The sequence below is a fragment of the Erpetoichthys calabaricus genome, chromosome 9, assembly GCF_900747795.2.
Source record: "Erpetoichthys calabaricus chromosome 9, fErpCal1.3, whole genome shotgun sequence".
Classification (NCBI taxonomy): domain Eukaryota; kingdom Metazoa; phylum Chordata; class Cladistia; order Polypteriformes; family Polypteridae; genus Erpetoichthys; species Erpetoichthys calabaricus.
Window position 1 is genome coordinate 134,020,858 of NC_041402.2, and position 19,539 is coordinate 134,040,396.

Consider the following 19,539-nt stretch of genomic DNA (forward strand, 5'->3'; position numbering starts at 1 on the left):
CTCTAGTCAAACGTTTCTGAACTAACAACCAAATAGGAACATTTAATGGGTGAGTTAAGTGCACTAAAACAGATTATATATTGTGGATCTTTTGCAGCAACACTCGAATAGTTGTGGTTGGTTTTCAAATCAGTGTAGGCTTCTTCCTGATAAACATTTGAGCTTCTTTTATTCATAGAAGTCCAAAATTGCCTTAATTATTTAACTTTTTGCTAGAAACGTCCCTGAAAACATAGATCATGGAAATTCCTGCTGCAGTGATTTAAACAAGTAAATGTAGAATGATAAAGACATTTGTACCAAAATCCTTTATACCAGTAGAATCTTAAGATCTAAAGACCCTTAATTATTTAATTATCCCAGCACTAATGAGAAACTAATAAGCTTATCTATACATGAGGTTTTTGAGGTGATTGGGTATTTTCATCCTCAGTAACCCCTCATTTTTATTCCTTGCTGCCTAGAAGAAAGATTGAATACTGTGGCTATGATTGATTCAGAAGCAGCTGATACTTCTATGAGTTTTATATTAAAAGAGACATATCCTGTTTCACAACTAATTTTGGATCATCTTTGGTTTTAAAGCTCATAATCCTTCATTTAAATAAGTAATGTGTGAATGAATTTCTTGGGGAATTAATTATATACAACAGCAGCAACATTTACGTGTATATGAAAGTCACTCAAAGTGCTTTACATTACTAATAATTTAATAGTTACAAAAGGAAAGTAAAAATTAAACAATAGCTTCTGTATTTATAACAATGGAGACTCTTAAAGTCCCGCTTATTTACAGATATAGTTAAATGACCAGGGTGGACAGAAAAATAAAAACTCCAGTTGATGGGATGTTGGAGAAAATAAACCCGTGGGGTTTCAAGCCCAAAAGACTACCCAGTCCCATCTGGGCATTCTATTGTTCATTAGTGTGTCACTATTAACACAGTACTCTTGTGAAGCTCTTTTCATCTTCTCTGGATCTGCAGCATACTTAGGACAGGGGACACTGGCACATAATGCCACCACCATGTACTGGAAAAAGAATGAAAAAATCTAACACACACAAAAGAAGTGATTAATGACTAGTCTATAAAACAGCCAAAAGAATTACTTTTAATAAAAAGAACCAGTTTGCTCCTGCCTTTAGTATAAAGGAATACTCCTATACTCCTATATTGACAGCGTATCTCTAATGGTAAAGTGTTCCAGATTTTTGGTGTGTAGAAACAGAAAGCCGCTGTAACAGTTCTTTTATGCTGAGCAAGTCAGTGTTAGAGGAGTTAGGATTACAATTAGGAATGTATGGAGATAAACAGTTCCAAATATAAGAAGGTGCTAGATTGTTCAGAGTCTTGTATACAATTATGGTATTTTTAACGCTGTCCTAACAACACAGGGAACCAGGGTAATGATGCTAAGACTGGTGATATATGCTGAGATTTTCTCTTTTTAGTTAAATTCTTTTCTGGTGCACTTTGGAATAATTGCAGCCAATATATTTGTTTTTTGTTATTCTAATAGGTGTTCACTACAATGATTCATATGGCTAAAGATAAATGCATGTATTAATTTATCAGCAGTGATATAAAAGATCTAATTAATGCAGTGTTTCCATAGCCAAAGAATGCAGCATGTGTAATATGCTTAACATGCGATTTGAAGTTTAGCTCTGAATCTAAAATGAAACCTTGATTCTTTACTTCTAGCCTTATTTGTATAACCAGCTGTCCTAGTTTAGTTCTAAGGTCCTCACTTTTTTTGCTGCCAAGAATTAAAATTTATGTTTTGCATGGATCAATGTAAGGTAGCCCGAGCTAAGAGGAAGGTGCCATCGGGCAGATATCTCTCATCAATAGTCTAACTTTCTGCCCAACTTTAAAATCTATCACAAGTCTCCTTTTATGGTCAGTAAATGTCTTGGCAGAGGCTCCATCAGTCAACAGGTTTTTCTGTTGCACTGACCGCTTGTTCTTCAAATGTGAGCCAAAAGACCTAGCATGGAAAAAGATGTGAGAAAACCATTAAAATATTTTAGTCCCAGCATGACTAGATAATCATGAACCATGACCCCACTCTACAAACTTCAATCCTAAGTTTTTCTGGGACAAAAAATAGTCCTGGGGGAGTTGCTGGAGAAACGTCAGCAGCAGATTTAACTTTTTACAAATGTCTGATGGAGTGATTTAATAGGATATAAGTAACAAAACTCTCCACTTAAGTTATGAAGTATAAACTCTTAAAACAATTCCTGGTTGTGGAATGTATTTATGACTACTTTGCCCACAACAAGTTTTCCACAACAACAATGCCTTAGCAGCCCAGTACATTTTAGAATTGGGATCTTGCGCAGAGGTAACCCAAAATTATGTGAAGGGCAGCACAAAGACATGCAAAAAATGTAGTTCCTTCTGTATGTAAAAGACCTACCTTAAGATGAGATTTGTTTTCCATTACCCCATCACCAGTGGGGATACCATGAATTGAATAGATTTTTATATTGTTTTTGAAATGGAAGAGGTGTGTGCTATAATAGTTTGAAAAAATCTGAACTTTCTGCTTACTTCAAATTCAGGTTCTGATCTCATTATCACAAATCAATTAAACAATTTCAAAATGATCTGGTCTACAACAACAACAACACTTATTTATATAGCATGTTTTCATACAAATGATGTAGCTCCCAGTGCTTTACAAGATGAAGAAAGAAAAAAGAAAAAAGCATAATAATAAAATTAGACAATACTAATTAACAAAGAATAAAGTACAGTATGCATGAACCATAAGAAAACCAGTACTTCTGTAAAAAAAATTCTGATCATTGTTGTAAAGGCCACAGTAATTTGGAAAAATACATTTGCTGTCCTTGTGAGATCTCTAGTTAAGGATTCTGTTGCAGAAATCGTCTCTGACATTTTTTGATCCTTTCAAAGTTAATAAACAGATCGTTAAAAACTGTCTTTTCCAACAAACAATACAGTATATGGAATGGTCATCCAGAGTATACATTCCCCAAAACATTGGATTTACTGTATGTCCAGTTGGTTCTTGCATACAATTTTTCACCCTTCAGACTGATTACTTAGGAGAAGGAGCATAACTTGCAAACACATGCCATGTCCTGTATAAAACAAATCAATAATGATACTTTTTACATCATTTATTTAAAACAAATCAGAATCAATTTGTTTAACTGTCTGGTAAAATTGTAATTATTACCTCTAGTGAAAAGAAAATTGCTATTAATAAAATAATAAAGTGAGTAGGAGGAATTAGAAATCGTCCATTCTTTGTGGCATTCAGTACCATCACGGTAAATGTGAAAATCATAAAATCCTAAAGAGATGTAAAGACCACTCAATCAATCTGGCTTTCTAAAATTGTTTCGCACAATCTTGTAAAGTACAAACAGATTTTGAAAGTGGTTTGATTTGGTTTGTTTTTGTAATATTAAAGATATAATTGTTAGGTTTTTGTTTTTCAGACTGCCGTGAGGAGCAGTATCCCTGCACCAGAATGTACTCTGTTCACTACCCCTTGAAACAATGCATTCACACATTGTGCTTTTACAGGTAAGCCTTTATGTATAGCCCCATTCGAATATATATATATATACAGTATATATACTGTATCTGTTATATAAAAAAACTTGGGACGAGACCTGTTCAGACAGACGATACGTGACCTTCTCAGAAAGACATTTTCACATCCTGTGAGACTAGACTTTGTGCCAAAAGATTTAACTACGCCTGGGGCAGGAAAAAGACAAAGAGTAGATGACAAGGTAGAACATCGTAAAGAATTCAGAAATGTTGGTGTGATACATATGCAGAGCAGGTTAGAGATAATGGAAGTAGGAAAATTCGAAAGTCTCAAAAAAATGATAGTAAAGATCGCATTAGCGCAAACAAACAGAAAATATTACTCAGTAAAATAACGGAACAGCAAAAAGAGATCGAACAGTGTTTGAGGATGTCTGGGGGAGAAGAGAGGCAAGGCAGTGAGACAAAAGGACAGCTGCTGTATAGGCTTTTAAACGTTCGAAGTGCCACACGAGATACAGATCACTTGGCACAGCAGCTGATCAAGCAGAGAGGAGGCTAAAAAATAACTGTACTTGAAATGTTAAATATGGGTTTCGGAAGAGTGACTGCATCTTCTTGGGGCGTGTTCAGCCTCCCTCTTCACAATGGCACGTAGAAGTGAAGGTTCGTGAGAACGGTTTGCATATTTATAGCTAGAAATTCACCAAGGGAGAAGATGACTCATGTATCTTAAAATAGTATTTTATTTCTAAGCTTTCATCTCCTACCAGGAGTCATCATCAGTGGAAAACAATTAGACATATAGGAATCAAAGGCAATATATAGCAAGTGAAGAAGGGGGTAGGTGAGTGTAAGAGATGGGTAGATTAATAAGGTGGGGTTCGGAAGGTATTGGTCATAGAGTCTTACTTAATATGCAGATTTTTTCTTTTTAAGCCTGCATATTTTGGGTTCAAGTCCAAGTGTCTGTTGATGGAGTTTTTGTTTGATAGCTTTGAATCTTATTTGCATCCATGTCCCAGTTAAGCATGTGTCCAGTTGAAGTTCTATGTGCATATAATAGAGGCTGTGGGTCCTTCCTTCTGACAGCTTTGCGATTCTCTTGTATACATGTTGTGAGTGTTTTAGATGTTTGTCCTATGTATACAACTAGGCATGTGCTGCATGGTATATTGTATACTGCGTTCCTTGTCTCTGCTGTCGATTTCCTGCTTTTAGCATTAAAAAGAACTGTCCATAGAGTGTTTGCCAGTTTATGTGCTATTTTGATGCATAATCTAGAGAGGATGCGAGCTGTATGCTCTGATACACCACGTTGATAAGGAAGGCTGTGCTAGGTGGAATGGGGTTTCAGGTTGGAGTTGATTGTTTGCTGTGGCGTCTCCTATGTAAGCATTGTTTCATAAATGACTTAGGGTAGCCGTTTGATGTGAACAGATAGAAAATATAAAGTTTTTCTTTTTTTTTTTGTTTCCTTCATATTATAATTGATATAGATCCTTCTGATGTCTTAACACAACTATACACATATTAAACACATTCACAAGAACACAAAGAAGAGTTGTGGATACCGTTGTGGTATCCCCATATACTTGGTTCAGTCAAAAAATAACAGTCTTTACAGACACTCATAACAGAACTGAAGGACAAAAGTGGTAGAGCAGAAATCGAAAATTACATCGGCTGTAGAAGGGTCAGTGAGAGAGAAAGGATTAGACCTACAGTATATATTGTGGAACGAGCCCCAGACACAGACAGGTAGACATGGTAAATTCACCACCTCACGTTTATTTACAGTCTATTTACAAATGTCAATAAGTGCACACACAACAACCCCCAAGACTCCCCCAAAGTCCAGGCCTCTCACACTCTCTGCCTTTCTTCTCTTCAGGCCGCCTCCACTCCTCTCCACCAAGCTCAGTCCTTCTCCTCACCCGACTCCAGCCCTGAATGAAGGGATTTGGCCCCTTTTATTGTCCCCTGGATGTGCTCCAGGTCTCCCACCGACACGCCCCAGTGTGGCGGAAGTGCCGGCTGCATCCCCGGAAGCACTCCAGGTGTCCCTGCTCCTCTTCCCCCCAGCACTTCCTGGTGTGGCGGAAGTGCTGAGGTCCAGGGCTTTCCAGGCATTGGGGCGCCCCCTGGCGGTGACCACGGGCCCCTACAGGGTTGAGCTTCAAAGCTCTGTACCCGTGGTCACCACAGCAACCAGGGCGGTCACCCCCTCGTGGTCTGGAGGAGGCATGAGCCCTCCTCCGGTCCTCTTGGGCGTCCCGGCTGGGTACCACCCCCAGCCGCGAGCCACAATATATATAGGGTGATTCAAAAAGATTCATCCGATTTCAAAATGATATATTTTCACTTGTACATCATCACACAACAATGCAGTAAATTGTAAATGGTTTAAGTAAGCATAAAGTTTATTATGTAATTTTACAAGTGCTCAATATGACCTCCACCAGCTGTACAGACAACATCAACGCGATAGCCAGCCATGACAGATTCACTCTTATTGAAGTGGAGAAAACACTTTCTGCTCAGGGGTCGCCATCTCCTGAAGGGAGCCATCTTCCGGTGACAGTCAGAAACTCTATGACTCCTTCTTTCAATTTATATGTAACTGGTTCCTAGGCACCTCACGGTTGTAAAAATATGGGACTTTGGAATCAAATTAATCTTTTTTAATCACCCTGGCTATATATACATTTTATAAATAGATTCTTTTAAAACTTCTTTAATTGGTGAAATGTTTACTTTGGTGTCCTGAGCAAGCACTTTACTGGATTGAATTCTATCCATTAAGAGAGTAACCTGTATGTTCATCAGATGTAGACATCTCTCTGGGTCTTCCACTGTGTGTTTTTCCCTCAGCTTGCCCGGTTTTGTTTAAATTTCTTTATTGTGACTTTATTTGTGTCAAAGTGTGTTACGTTAGCCATTTTAAACTTTTTCTTGATGGTACCTTAGCATTTGTGGTTATCATCTAGTATCCCCATGGATTTGTTAAACTGCATGACAACCATGCCTGGCTTTAGCCAATCATTACCTCATTCATTTAAATAGGGTGGAGGAATTTAACAAATATATGAAGTGACTGGGGTGCCTTAAGGCATGATTTGGGAGTCCAAAACTCGGTAATTCTAGCTATCTCACAAGAAATTCTTGCAACATTTTATGGCATCAATTCCCATTTTTATTTATTCTAATAGTGTGCTTTAACAAGCACATAAATACTGTCCAAATAACTAGCTTTTAATATAATTGTATTGGCTTGTTTAAGTCTTTTGCACTATACTGTATATGTCAGTTATGTATTGTAAATTACCTAATTCTGGATAGAGAGTATGGGCATGTTACCACGGAGCAGGACAGGAACATGGCTGTAAAAGACTATGAGGTGGACTGCACCAGCAATGAAAAATTAGGGGCCTATATATTGTTATATTAATATATCTTTTTTTCCTTTAACCAGTTCCTTTTTTACAATTTGATAAAGACTGTCAGGTATTGTTGAATGTTTTGCCATAGTTTTTCCTCCCATATGCTGCTATCCTGGCCTCACCTGTCTTTTTGTATCTTCCATCCTAAGCAACAGATAGTTTTAAAATTCTAGTAAAAATGAACTGTTGGCTGCATACACTGTCACAAAAAGCTGTAATCATGTCTCTCAACATCACTATACCTTGGTTGCAAGTGATGTTGAGTGTTTTCTAAACCATTCAAACTCAAATTGTAGACCCCAGTGGCATGACAAAAGACCATGGTGACAAATGCATGCAAGACAAATGCACTCAGTAATATTTTCATGCAGCGAGTAAATCCCCATATCACACCCTACCTTCCTTACCCTGCCTTGAGATTAGTTTTATTAACTGGAAATATATATAATGCATATGTTTATACATTTTTAAATAATCTATATATATAATTCACTAAGGCACGCAAGACACCATGGAGCATGCAAGACAGAGACAGAGCCACGCCCACTAACTCACAGTGCCCCGCCCACCAACAATTCACTAAGACAGAGACCATTCGATACGCACGATGAAGCCATGCCCACCAACTCACAGATACCCGCCCACCAACTCTAAGACCATGGGATACCCCTCGCAAACTGTTTTACACGCTGCATACAGCGATTCACATCCATGACAAACATGCTTCTTCTTAGCTGGTCATGCCGCGTCCACCCTCGCTCTCGAAGCATACACACTGCCTGGTCATGTGCCGGCTCGCAAGAGCTCACCAAACACCGCCCCAGTCGCTTTCATCTCTGCTGCAGTCCACATGCACCTCTGAGCCACGTTGACTTTTCATTGTTCATTTCGGATCCGGCTGCTTTTGTATATATAATCCACCACGTTGTCCGACCATGGGATACAAATGACAGAGACCCGCCCGTCAACTCTAACCCTCCTCCCACGTCATGGGGAATGCACGACAGAGCCCCACCCACCCACGTCCACTTTCGCTTTCGAGGCACTGCTTGCTCTTGTGCCCGCCCCCAACACCTCACCAAACACATCCTCACTCTCTTTGGTCTGTGCTACAGTCCACATGCAGCTGTGAGCCACGTTGACTGTTCATTTGACTACCATGGCCACCGCTTCGCAAAGCTGAAACTTGACTCCCTCCTGCTAAATAGTTACGCAACCCCCGAGCTGTCGGAGTCCAACTTCTTAGAGGGACAAGTAGCTTTCAGCCACGTGAGATTGAGCAATAACAGGTCTGTGATGCCCTTAGATGTCCGGGCCTGCACGCGCGCTACACTGAATGGATCAACGTGTGTCTACCCGGCGCCGAGAGGCATGGGTAAGCCGTTGAACCCCATTCGTGATGGGGACCGGGGCTTGCAATTGTTCCCCACAAACGAGGAATTCCCAGTAAGTGCGGGTCATAAGTTCGCACTGATTACGTCCCTGCCCTTTGTACACACCACCTGTCGCTACTACCGATTGGATGGTTTAGTGAGGTCCTCGGATCGGCCCTGCCGCGGTCGGTCGCGGCCTCTGGTGGAGTGCCGAGAAGACGATCGAACTTGACTATCTAGAGGAAGTACAAGTCGCAACAAGGTTTCCGTGGGTGATAGCTGCAAGTCGAAGTCCCATTTTACTTATGTTGTCAAGCAGAGTTGTGTTGCAGGGCAGCAGTCTATTAGCCTGTGAAAGAGCTCTGAAGAAGCTGTCTTTTGTTACGGTTCTGCCTCTGTCCAATCTGATAGTGGTCACGGGACATCATATCTTTGATTACCGGTACAAAAAATAGTTCTGAGCAGGCATCAACCACAGCACCAACTGTGGTCACCGCTGCTCTTGTGAAATGAATAGAGATAAACGCAATCAACTCAGAGAGGGAGAGGCAAGTTCGTTGTACCGTGTGAACATCACTGACAGAATATAACTGAATAATAAAAAAAGAGTTAACTTTTACAAGTAACCAATATTTACACCAGGTGTTACAGACCCGTCGTTGGACGGTTAGGACCCGAAACCTCTCGGGCCTGCTTCCTCACCCTCTCTCCGGAGAGGCGGATGGGGCGGAATTGGCGTCCTTCCCGTCTCCCCTCGTTCAGCCCTCCGCGCCCGAGCGCCATCCAGCCCCATCCCTCGCTCTGGAAGGTGGAGGCGCTGCAGCGGTCCTCCAGTTTTCAGTCACGGACAATTGTATGTTGCTCTCTCCAGAGTTCCATCTTTTCATTCACTTACAGTCGTATCCTCAAACCCACCCCATTTGGACAACTGTGTCTTTCAGGATGTATTCACCCATCAATACATAATAATGCGGTGTATGCTACGCCACGGGTTGGCTAGTATAAATTAAATGTATATTGTCAAAGATGAGACAAAAGAGTCGCAAAAAAGTTTGGGGCAGCCACCCGTATAATTTTTCCTGGCTGCAAAAGTGTTGAAATAAGAGTACATATGTGTACAGATTCGACTCCAAAACAGAACTGAACTTGATGAGGCAAAGATGGTGGTTTTAAGAGAGAGTAGTGGAAATGAGGTCATTGGGGCCGGAACCAGAAGTGAGGTCATCAGGCCCGGAAATGAAAGTGACGTTATTGAGAGCAGGCGGAATTTCCCGTAATCGGTCTGTAGTGGAAAGCGAGAAGGGATCAGTACACTTTGCCACCCCCTGGTTTGGCATGAAATTACCCTCGTTCAGGCCCTTTAGCTGCCTCCCATGCGCATGTGTGTGACAATATTTAGCACAGGAAGACATACAATGCAATAAAAAACACTATAGACATAACACAAATAAAAAAGAGCCACATACCCAAGAAAATAAAAAGGTACCTGTACTGTAGAACCCATCCATATTCTGGCATTAACTATTGCACATAAGAGTGAGTGGTATAGCCAAAAATAAATGTTAGGTTAAAAGTGAAAATTCACATACTTTCTGTTGATACTACAATAACATATTTGTATATACTTTCCAGCCTGAAACATGTCTAACAAATAACACAAATATTAATAAATGTCTTCACAGTAAATATTAAAAAAATATTAAATTTAACTAAGCTCAAACAAGAATCTCATAAGAAAGGATGGTATTTTGATACCTCTTTATTTCAAAGTATAAAAAAGATAATAAATTGTACCAGAAAAATTCCTGAAGGCCAGGAGAATTTTATATAAACACAGTAATCATAATGTGAGCAATTTCACATTATAACCATACTTCAACAGGATCATCCAGAGTGTTTTGGTCAGGCCAGATAGGCCATATGCATATGCAAAGACACGGGTGTTATTCCAAAATACTTAACTAAAGTGATTGAGAATGTTATTTTATTTTCTCTTATATTCTTTCTCTTATTTATTTTTCTTTAGTCTTCGGCGCATGTATGTAGTGAACAAAGAAATCTGTTCTCGGGTTGTTTGTCTTCAGGATGATTTCCTCAAAGGTGAGAGCTGTTTTTTTTTTCTTATTTTATATATATACATGAAACGTCGCAGAACAACCCTATAATGAACCAGTGCCCTGTACAAAAATGTGTATTTTAAGGTGTTTTCTTACTCATAGTCAATTTGCTTTGTGAAGAATCAGAAGGTTATCAGTCACTTTGTTTCAATCACACGTTAGGTTGGTTGTCTTGGACTTCTTTCATCGGGCAGATGCAATATTTTCCAAAGAAAACTCTTCATGGAAGGTTGATAACAGTTTTATATGTGTACAACAGGGTTTGATTGGTATCACACCAAGGCCATCATTTCTAAAGGGTCTCGGGCCAGTTGTTTTTATCAACATGCCAAATCCATTCCAGTAAATTGAAGGCAAATAATGTACTTAAGACATGTACAAAAAAATGGAAACAAAACAATAAAACCTATGTACTCTGGGAATTACTAAACAATCTAGCTAGATAGCCTTTATAACACTGAGCCTACCTGACCTCATCTGGTCTCCTTCCCATCCTCCTCCTCTTCATCAGGGAAGCACTTCTCACTTCTCCTCTACTGACCTTGTGCGACTGAAGAGGTTCTTATAAGGTTAGACCTGGGAGCCATTCTAATTCTAGACCAGCATATTGAGAAGCACTTCCATCTAATTTTACTTACTACAGAGACTCCTGCAGACACCACATCTCCCAGGAGCCCCTGCAGGAGGTTTAACTAGTGTAGTAGTACAGAATGTGTATTGCCTCTAATTTTTTCTGTGTCTCATTGCTCTCATCCTTAAAACACACATGCACATACACACACATATATATAAACACATTTAAAATTTTCAGCTCTTTCAGGTGGTGCAGCCCAAACATACTCCTTGTATAGCCATGGTATACACTGAACATACATATTAAGCATTTTCAAGCTATGAACAATAGCAAAGTTCCTAATAACACTAAGACTATGATTGACGGCTTTCACCTTATCTCTCTATATATAAAAGAAAATCCTGGAATGGAAAGCAAAAAGCAAGTCTACAATACGTGATCTTCTCGTAAGACATTTTAAAGACCCGCGAGACCAAAGACACGCCCTACTTACAATCTATCAAATAGGACAATAGGCAGCAAAACATTTAGTCTTGTGAAGGATTTGAGCACACACAGATCCAGGGCTCTCAGCGCATATAAAGCGTATAAGGTACGTTATAAATTAAATGTCGACATCTAAGCGAAGAAGAAAGCAGTGTGGAGAAAAGAGACTCAAATGCGTTGGACAGAAAAAAGAGCAAAAAAGAATAATTGAGGTGCAAATTCAGAAAATAAGGAAAGTAATTGTCAGCCCGGAACAAGTGGAATTGAAAAAAAAGCACGTCCAATCTGGTTCAGAATTAAAAGACAATGAGTAAAAGGAATTAGAACTTCATAAAGACATTTACAAATGTTGGCGCTAAACACATGCAGAGCAAGTTAGAGACTATGAAACCAGGGAAATTAGAAAGGCTCAAAAAAAAAGTGTGCTATACACATGTGGAGAAAGTTAAAGTATATGAAAGTAGGAAAATTAGAAAATATAAAAAAAGAAAGTAAAGATCGCAGTAGCGCAAACAAACAAACTGCCTCATTTAAGTATGCACCAGTCTAACTTTGGTTTTGCACAATAATTACTACACTATTGCACCTTAACACTTAATTCTACTTTATTCACATAATTGTACTTATTTATTATGTTCTACTATACTGTTACCTTTCAATCTATGACTTTTTGTTAATCTAACTGATATTCTTCTAATTTTGCACAGTTTTTGATAAGCGGATCAGGATGCATTTCATTGCGTGTTGTCCTGTATAACTATGCATGTGACAAATAAAGAATCTTGAGAATTTCAAAAATGGAGTTTACCGCACATGCATTTATTGGTTACTTTGTTCATGTATATATATTTATCTGTCTGCTTATTTAAAAAGCTACATTTACCCGAGGAGTCAAAAACATTCTGTCTAGCCCTTGTACAAAAACCTAGAAAAAAGCTGGGGTATCACCTTGGTAACCCCATGTACTTTTGGAACTGTGAGAGGAAAATAGCACGACTTTACAGACAGGAGTCCAATGCAGAACTCTACTTATTTTTTTACTTTGTAAAAAAAAATGATTAACTGCTGATGATGTAGATCGTTTTGTCTGGGCTGAAATTCCAAACAGAGAAACCTATCCTGACCTCATTAAAAAGATTCAGCATATTGGGACTCACAAGTTTTTACAGAAATTCTGAAATAAAAGTGAAACTAATGAAAAAGCAACAATTCAAAGAAAAAAAAATCTTAAAAGTGTGTATCCAGAAAACCAAACATGGGGGTTGGCGAGCGAAGCGAGCAGGTGGCGAAGCCCCCTAGTCTATTATATATAGAATTAAAGAAAATACTTGACTGAAACAGACCTTAGCAGGATTTAAAACAAACATGCATTTATCATGGGTACTTGTACCTAAAGAGATGAATGTTCCTAAGCAATCTAAACAACACATTATCTTTGTGTTCTCGAAGTGTTGGAATAACAATTAAAACCCTTAAACGGATGCAGATCAGTAAGCTACAGTTCAGAAATACAAAAGATATGTACACACATAGTAATATTATCTAAAATCATCACTGACCATCACATCCAGGCCGCAACCTTTTTGAACTTCTTCCATTGGCCAGGTGTTATAAATTAATATACACCAAAAAAATCAAATATAAGAACATTTTTTTCAACAGGCCATCAAGCTCACAAATGGTTAATTCAACTTAATCAGGATGGCCCTCCCGGGCTCTTGCAATACTGTTTGTATATTGCTAATACTTGTTTTTCAGTGTTTATTTCAGCATTTCTTGCACTGAGTTGCACTCTGCACTTTGTTTGCATATATATTTACATTCTCTGTCTTATTTTTTTTTACCTCAAGTGTGTGATTAACAGTTGTGTGTATGTCAATTATGTAACTTATACTTGGAGAGTCACCAAAATCGGAGTCAAATTCCTTGTATGTGTGCATACTTGGCCAATAAATGTGATTCTGATATGAATTTTTTTTTGTTAGAGTGAATGATATCATACAAAACAAAATTTAATAATTGCTATATTCTTGGTTACCGGGTTAAAACCTGTGTCTTATAAACTTACAAGAATATTGGTTTAAGTTTCTCTCCTAAATTACAAAAATGATAATAAAATGTTAACTCATTTTGTTATACGGTCTTCTTTTTTCACAGCTGAATTGTGTCGTGAGAAGGCAGGCTGGCCACGAAGGATGCAGAGGTCAGCTAAATAAAACTGACTCCTGAAGCCATGGTGGATGTTCTTGAAGCCAGACTGGAGGCAAATTGGTCATCACTGATAAATTGCTGTCAATATATCTTACAAAATTATACAGTTTTGTGTCTTTGATCTGCCTAGAATCATTAACACAGTATCTTTCTTGCTTTGCTACAACAAAAATGGTTTATATTTGAGAGCCTGCAGACTAATATTTCCTGAAGTATTAACTGTTGACTTTTGGCGTGGTTTAATGCTAAAAAGTATATAATATATTCAGTAGATGGTCATTTATGAAGATCCCAATAGAAAGAAAATGAGACCACTGAATCTTTTGACTGGCAGAGGTTTGGAGATGCTATGCTGAATTTGTGATATAAAAAACAGGTCAAGTATGTCTGATGGGTTGTAAAATGTGTAAAGTGACAAAACTAACCCCAAATCCAGAAACAAGCAGAGTCAAAACCTTAGATTGTTATTTGATTCTATAATGATGTAAAATTATACTTATTCCAGTAAGTTAGAAATTGACATGGGTGTCATGGGTGAGCTGGTTCAATATGTGGAGCATTTTAACATTTCAAATACACCTGGAATTAATAAAATGTGTAAAAATCATATTGCAATTTAGAAATGTCCATGTGATATAAACCAAAAGCCAAACCTGGCAGAGATGGTCGCAAAATGTCTTTATAAAATCATGGTTCATTTAATTCATGGGTACTGCCAGAGGATGAAAATCAATTATTTAGTCCTCACCTATTCATAATACAGGGAATCTTACAGATATAATTATCATGACTGACTTTACAAAAAGATCAATGCATATATAAAGAGTTCAATCTAAAGGCATTGGATATCTGTACATTAATTGTAATGTTTTAATGGAGGTGGAACTAGTAAAGTCTAAGCATTGCATGAATTACTAGAACATGAATGTGCATAAGGATATGAAATGTTGCACTGATAAATTATTGGTAGAAAAACATTTCTCTTTCAGTCCGATTTTGAAAGTTAAAATTTGAGGAGACAAACAGAATGTTAGACAGAAAGTCTTACAGGTTTCAATAGTTTTTATTTAAAGTATAGCCTTGGGACATTTAATGATATATAAAGTATTTTGACTTAAAAATGACAGCTTACATGTATCCTTTTTATAACAAAAGAAAAAATAAATAATGCTGTCAAACTTAAATGTTTCTGTATTTTTTTTAATTATGTGTATTAAACAAAAAAACACTGTGGCACCTTGAAGAAGTCTTACCCTGATTATTTCATGTGCACAAAGATCCTGCAGATTGTCGTTTATATTGTTAGACAGCTGAAATATTGAAGGCTTTTGATTGGAGAAAGTAACCATAACTATATCAGAGGCATATGAGACATAACAGTTGTGGTGAACTTGGTGACTTTATTTTTGAAAAAATAGAGGAATCTTCTTTTGAAACATTTTAAGTGTGACCAATAAGTGATAGTTGAGCCATAATGTAGCAGTAATGATTCATTCACAACAATCTGGTAACTGTCCGTGCAGACATTGAATGTTCTCCTTGGGTTTTGTTTTTTTTTTTAATTTCAAAGGAAAAGTATTTTGTGCCTAGAAATGTTTGAAATGCCATGTGGTAGTACTACTACCTCTCAGTAAGGAGAATGGGGTCTGTGTCTCAGGTGCTCCTCACATTATTATTATTATTTGCATGTTCTTCCCTGTCTGTGTTGGTTTCCCTAGGACACTCCAGTTTTCTCCCACAATTCCAAGATTTTCAGGTTAAGTGGATTGGTGATGCTAGAGAGTGTGTCTGTATGTGTCTGTATGTGTGTGTGTGTGTTCACCCTACAAATGGACTGGCGCCCTGTTCAGTGATTTTTCTTGCCTTGTCCCTGAAGATTGCTAGAATTGGCTCCAGCTTCTCTGCTTTGGATATGCAGGTTTGGAAGATGGATGGATATTTCTGAAAACTCTCTTGAGCTAACTGCACTCATTTTGACTTTTCCATTGCATTTTTCACAACAAACAAACTGGTTGCAATAAAAAAGAAACACTATGATACTGTGCTATCTACCACAACAACCCTGTAACACTGAATTATAAAATCTTTTTTATTTAATACAACATAGAACACAATATGCAGTATAATATGAATATTTCTGTTTAAATAATAATAATAATAATAATAATAATTCATTACATTTATATAGCGCTTTTCTCAGTACTCAAAGTGCTAATAAATCCACTTTTAACCTCTCAAGGTAATTATAACATAAAATGTAATTTTTCCACACCCAGATGTCCTAGAAATAAAGGGTTATTTTATTTAAAGGAAAGAAATGAATGATGCTTGTTATTATAATATAATATATTACAATTCATTGTAGCACCAGCTCTGACCCCCCATGCATATGGAAAGTCTCTACTTGACAGGCCCACAACATTTGTTTTAGAACATTAGGACACACTGGACAAGAACAGGCCATTCAGCCCAACAAAGCTCGCCAGTCCTATCCACTTATTTCTTCCAAAAAAACATCAAGTCGCGTTTTGAAAGTCCCTAAAGTCTTACTGTCTACCACACTACTTGGTAGCTTATTCCAAGTGTCTATCGTTCTTTGTGTAGAGAAAAACTTCCTAATTTTTGTGTGAAATTTACCCTTAACAAGTTACCAACTGTTGCTGCTTGAGTACTCCCTACTGACTTCACTTATTAAATAAAAAGTTATTCCTAGATTGTTCATATGCCTTTGTCAAAATCTTACAATGCCTGCTATTTATAGGATTTTCTTCATTAATATTTCATCTTTTTTTAATGTCTCTCAAATGGCTTCTTCACAACAACAACTAAATTTAATTTTCATTACAAATCCAATGCTACTTGGAGGCGTACTTTACTTTTGACCAAAATCCTTACCTACAAAACACTGTAAAGAAATAAAGAGTGAAAGATTTACAATGAAAACATCACTAAAATTATGTGAAATTAAAAATGGTGAATATATATTACCCTACAACCCCGCTCAGGATTAAGCAGGCTTAGAAAATGGTATTTTATGGAATATACAGTATATTACTACAGCATAAAAAAGAAGCAAGGTAAAAATTTTTTCCATTTTTTATAAAACGGACCAATAATAAAATGATGAAATCATATGAATATGTAGGAAATAATATTGTGAGTAGTATAATAACCATAAAGGTCTTTTCAGTTTTTAGGCTCAAGCTGTACTCCTCCTAAAAAGAATTGGTGCCAGCATTAAAGTTATTCCAGAAGTTTCTGAATCCATTGCCATAAAGTGCATTGGAACAATTTTGTGGACAGTTCCTAAGTAAACATGGCTCTCCGATCCCTCGTGCCAAAGCCGAACCTATGTCAAAGACCACATCCTTCATTTGCCGGATAACGGAAAAGTATTTTACAGTGCAAGAGAGTAGGAAAAATTGTGAAAGAATTATTACACATCTTTTTTATTTTTCTCATCATAAACTTACCACACAAATGAATCTCTTTTAATGACATTAAAAAACAACTAGAATCCTATATGTATTGCTTTACATCAAAGAAGATTACCCTCAAGGATAACATTCATTCTGCAGATTCAGCATATATTAATGAAATAATTATACTTGCGTAATTGTGTTTAACATTAATAGGTTTATATGGGCATTAATATAATGTGTACAGAGTATAGTGAAATTCTTATTTGCATGTGCTTATCAGCATGCAACTGGTAATTATGTAGGTGAAAATTTCTATTGAGGTACTTAGCCTCTAGTTTAATTCCATTTATTTATTTACTCAAATATTTTAATAAACTATTTCATTAGATTTTCTCCCATAATTGAAATGTATAATCCTTTATGACATGTGATATTGCTGTACTGAGATACATAGTGAAATATAACAATGAGTTTTACTAGTTAAGGTGTGAAAACATTGAGGTGTTTTTCACATCTCTGTCTATAAAAAAAATCCAACATCTGTCTGTCTGTCTGTCAGATTTTCACGAGAGGACTACTTAACGGATTTAGATTGTTTTTTTTTCTTTAATTTGCTTGAACATTCTGTTTGATTTTGCGACTTCTCTCATCGTGCCAAGTATTATAGTTTGGTTGCTTCACTGATTTATTTGTGTGAATCCGAGAGACAGGCTGCGGGACCTCAGGAGTAGGGATCCGGGCGGGGCCATCCTCACTCACACACCAGCCTCTGTTCAAGTTGCTCTACCTCTCACCACATGTTGGAGTGTACATTGCCTCCACTTAGCTAGTGATAAATGTTTGTTCAGCAGACGTTATCAACAAGAGATTTATAAAGAGTAACGTTTAACATTTTTGATAGAAAGATCACAACTACGTGTGTTTTAGAGTGTACCTGGTCATTGGCAGAGGTATCACAGCCATGTGCTCTTCTCCCCATGTTGCTCTCCCATCAGACCTGAACACGATCAGATACAGTGCTAACGTCTATTGATTTTTTATGTTTGTCCTGTTTCATTGCTATGTGGGCACAGCCAAGGGGGACAGCTAATATATATATATAATATATATATATATATATATATATAATAATATATATATATATATATATATATATATATATATATATATATATATATATATATATATATATATATGTATATATATATATATATATATATATATATATATATATATATATATATGTATATATGTGTATATATATATATATATATATATATATATATATATATATATATATATATATATATATATATATATATATATATATATATATATATATACACGGTGGTGCAGTGGTAGTGCTGCTGCCTCGCAGTTAGGAGACCCTGGTTCGCTTCCCGGGTCCTCCCTGCGTGGAGTTTGCATGTTCTCCCTGTGTCTGCGTGGGTTTCCTCCAGGCGCTCCGGTTTCCTCCCACAGTCCAAACACATGCAGGTTAGGTGGATTGGCGATTCTAGATTCGCCCTAGTGTGTGCTTGGTGTGTGAGTGTGTTTGTGTGTGTGTCCTGTGGTGGGTTGGCACCCTGCCCAGGATTGGTTCCTGCCTTGTGCCCTATGTTGGCTGGGACTGGCTCCAGTAGACCCCCGTGACCCTGTGTTTGGATTCAGCGGGTTGGAGGTGTCCCGAATGCCAGCAGGGAATCATGGACACTGGAGTTATAATGCACAGCCCTGCTGGATACCATGGGGGCCGCCAGGAGTCGCTGCAGGGAGGCCCAGGGATTTATATTTTCCGTATAGCCCGGAAATATTTCCAACTCACGGGAACGGAAGAAATGATATATTTCTGGGCTGAAGAAAAGAGAAATTTTTACCTGACCCGGAAGTGCTGGATAATCACATGGACTGAGGGCTCAGAAGCACTTCCGGGTCGAGGACTATAAAGAACTGTGGGAGATCTCAGACAGATGAGCATGAGTTGGGAGGCAGGGTGGCTAAACGTCTGGGAGTGGAGGATTGTTTATTGGTTATTAGATTTATTGAGTATTGTGGAGAGGAGGGTGCTTTGTGCACTTATTTATAATAATAAAAATTATTATTGGTGTCTGACGTCTGGTCTGAGGGTTCAAGGGGTCGACAGTGCCTCTAATTATCACAATATATGTATATATATTGTCACGCACAAGCACTTGGGGAACAGCTGATCGACCTGGTTTGCTGCGGGGTGACAACGGCAGTGTACTAATCTTTCTTTCTTTACTTCCTTTAGAAAGGCAGAGACGGCGCAACCATAAAGAGCGCCCGGACGGCTCTAAAAAGCGCACACTTCCGGGTTCACTCCTTCCCTCTGCTGACCCATGATGACGTCATG

At 37.8% G+C, this 19,539-nt stretch overlaps 1 protein-coding gene across 1 annotated transcript in view; it reads left to right on the forward strand.

The window, feature by feature from the left end:
• The window catches only part of mfap5 (microfibril associated protein 5), a 49,212-nt gene extending 34,814 nt beyond the window's left edge, over positions 1-14,398 (forward strand). Inside the window, exons 5-7 of the mRNA XM_028810182.2 lie at positions 3,482-3,569; positions 10,382-10,455; positions 13,690-14,398. Coding sequence (XP_028666015.1) covers positions 3,482-3,569; positions 10,382-10,455; positions 13,690-13,748 — 221 coding nt within the window. The 3' untranslated portion in view covers positions 13,749-14,398. The remainder of the gene's footprint in view (positions 1-3,481; positions 3,570-10,381; positions 10,456-13,689) is intronic.
• The last annotated feature ends 5,141 nt before the right edge of the window (positions 14,399-19,539 follow it).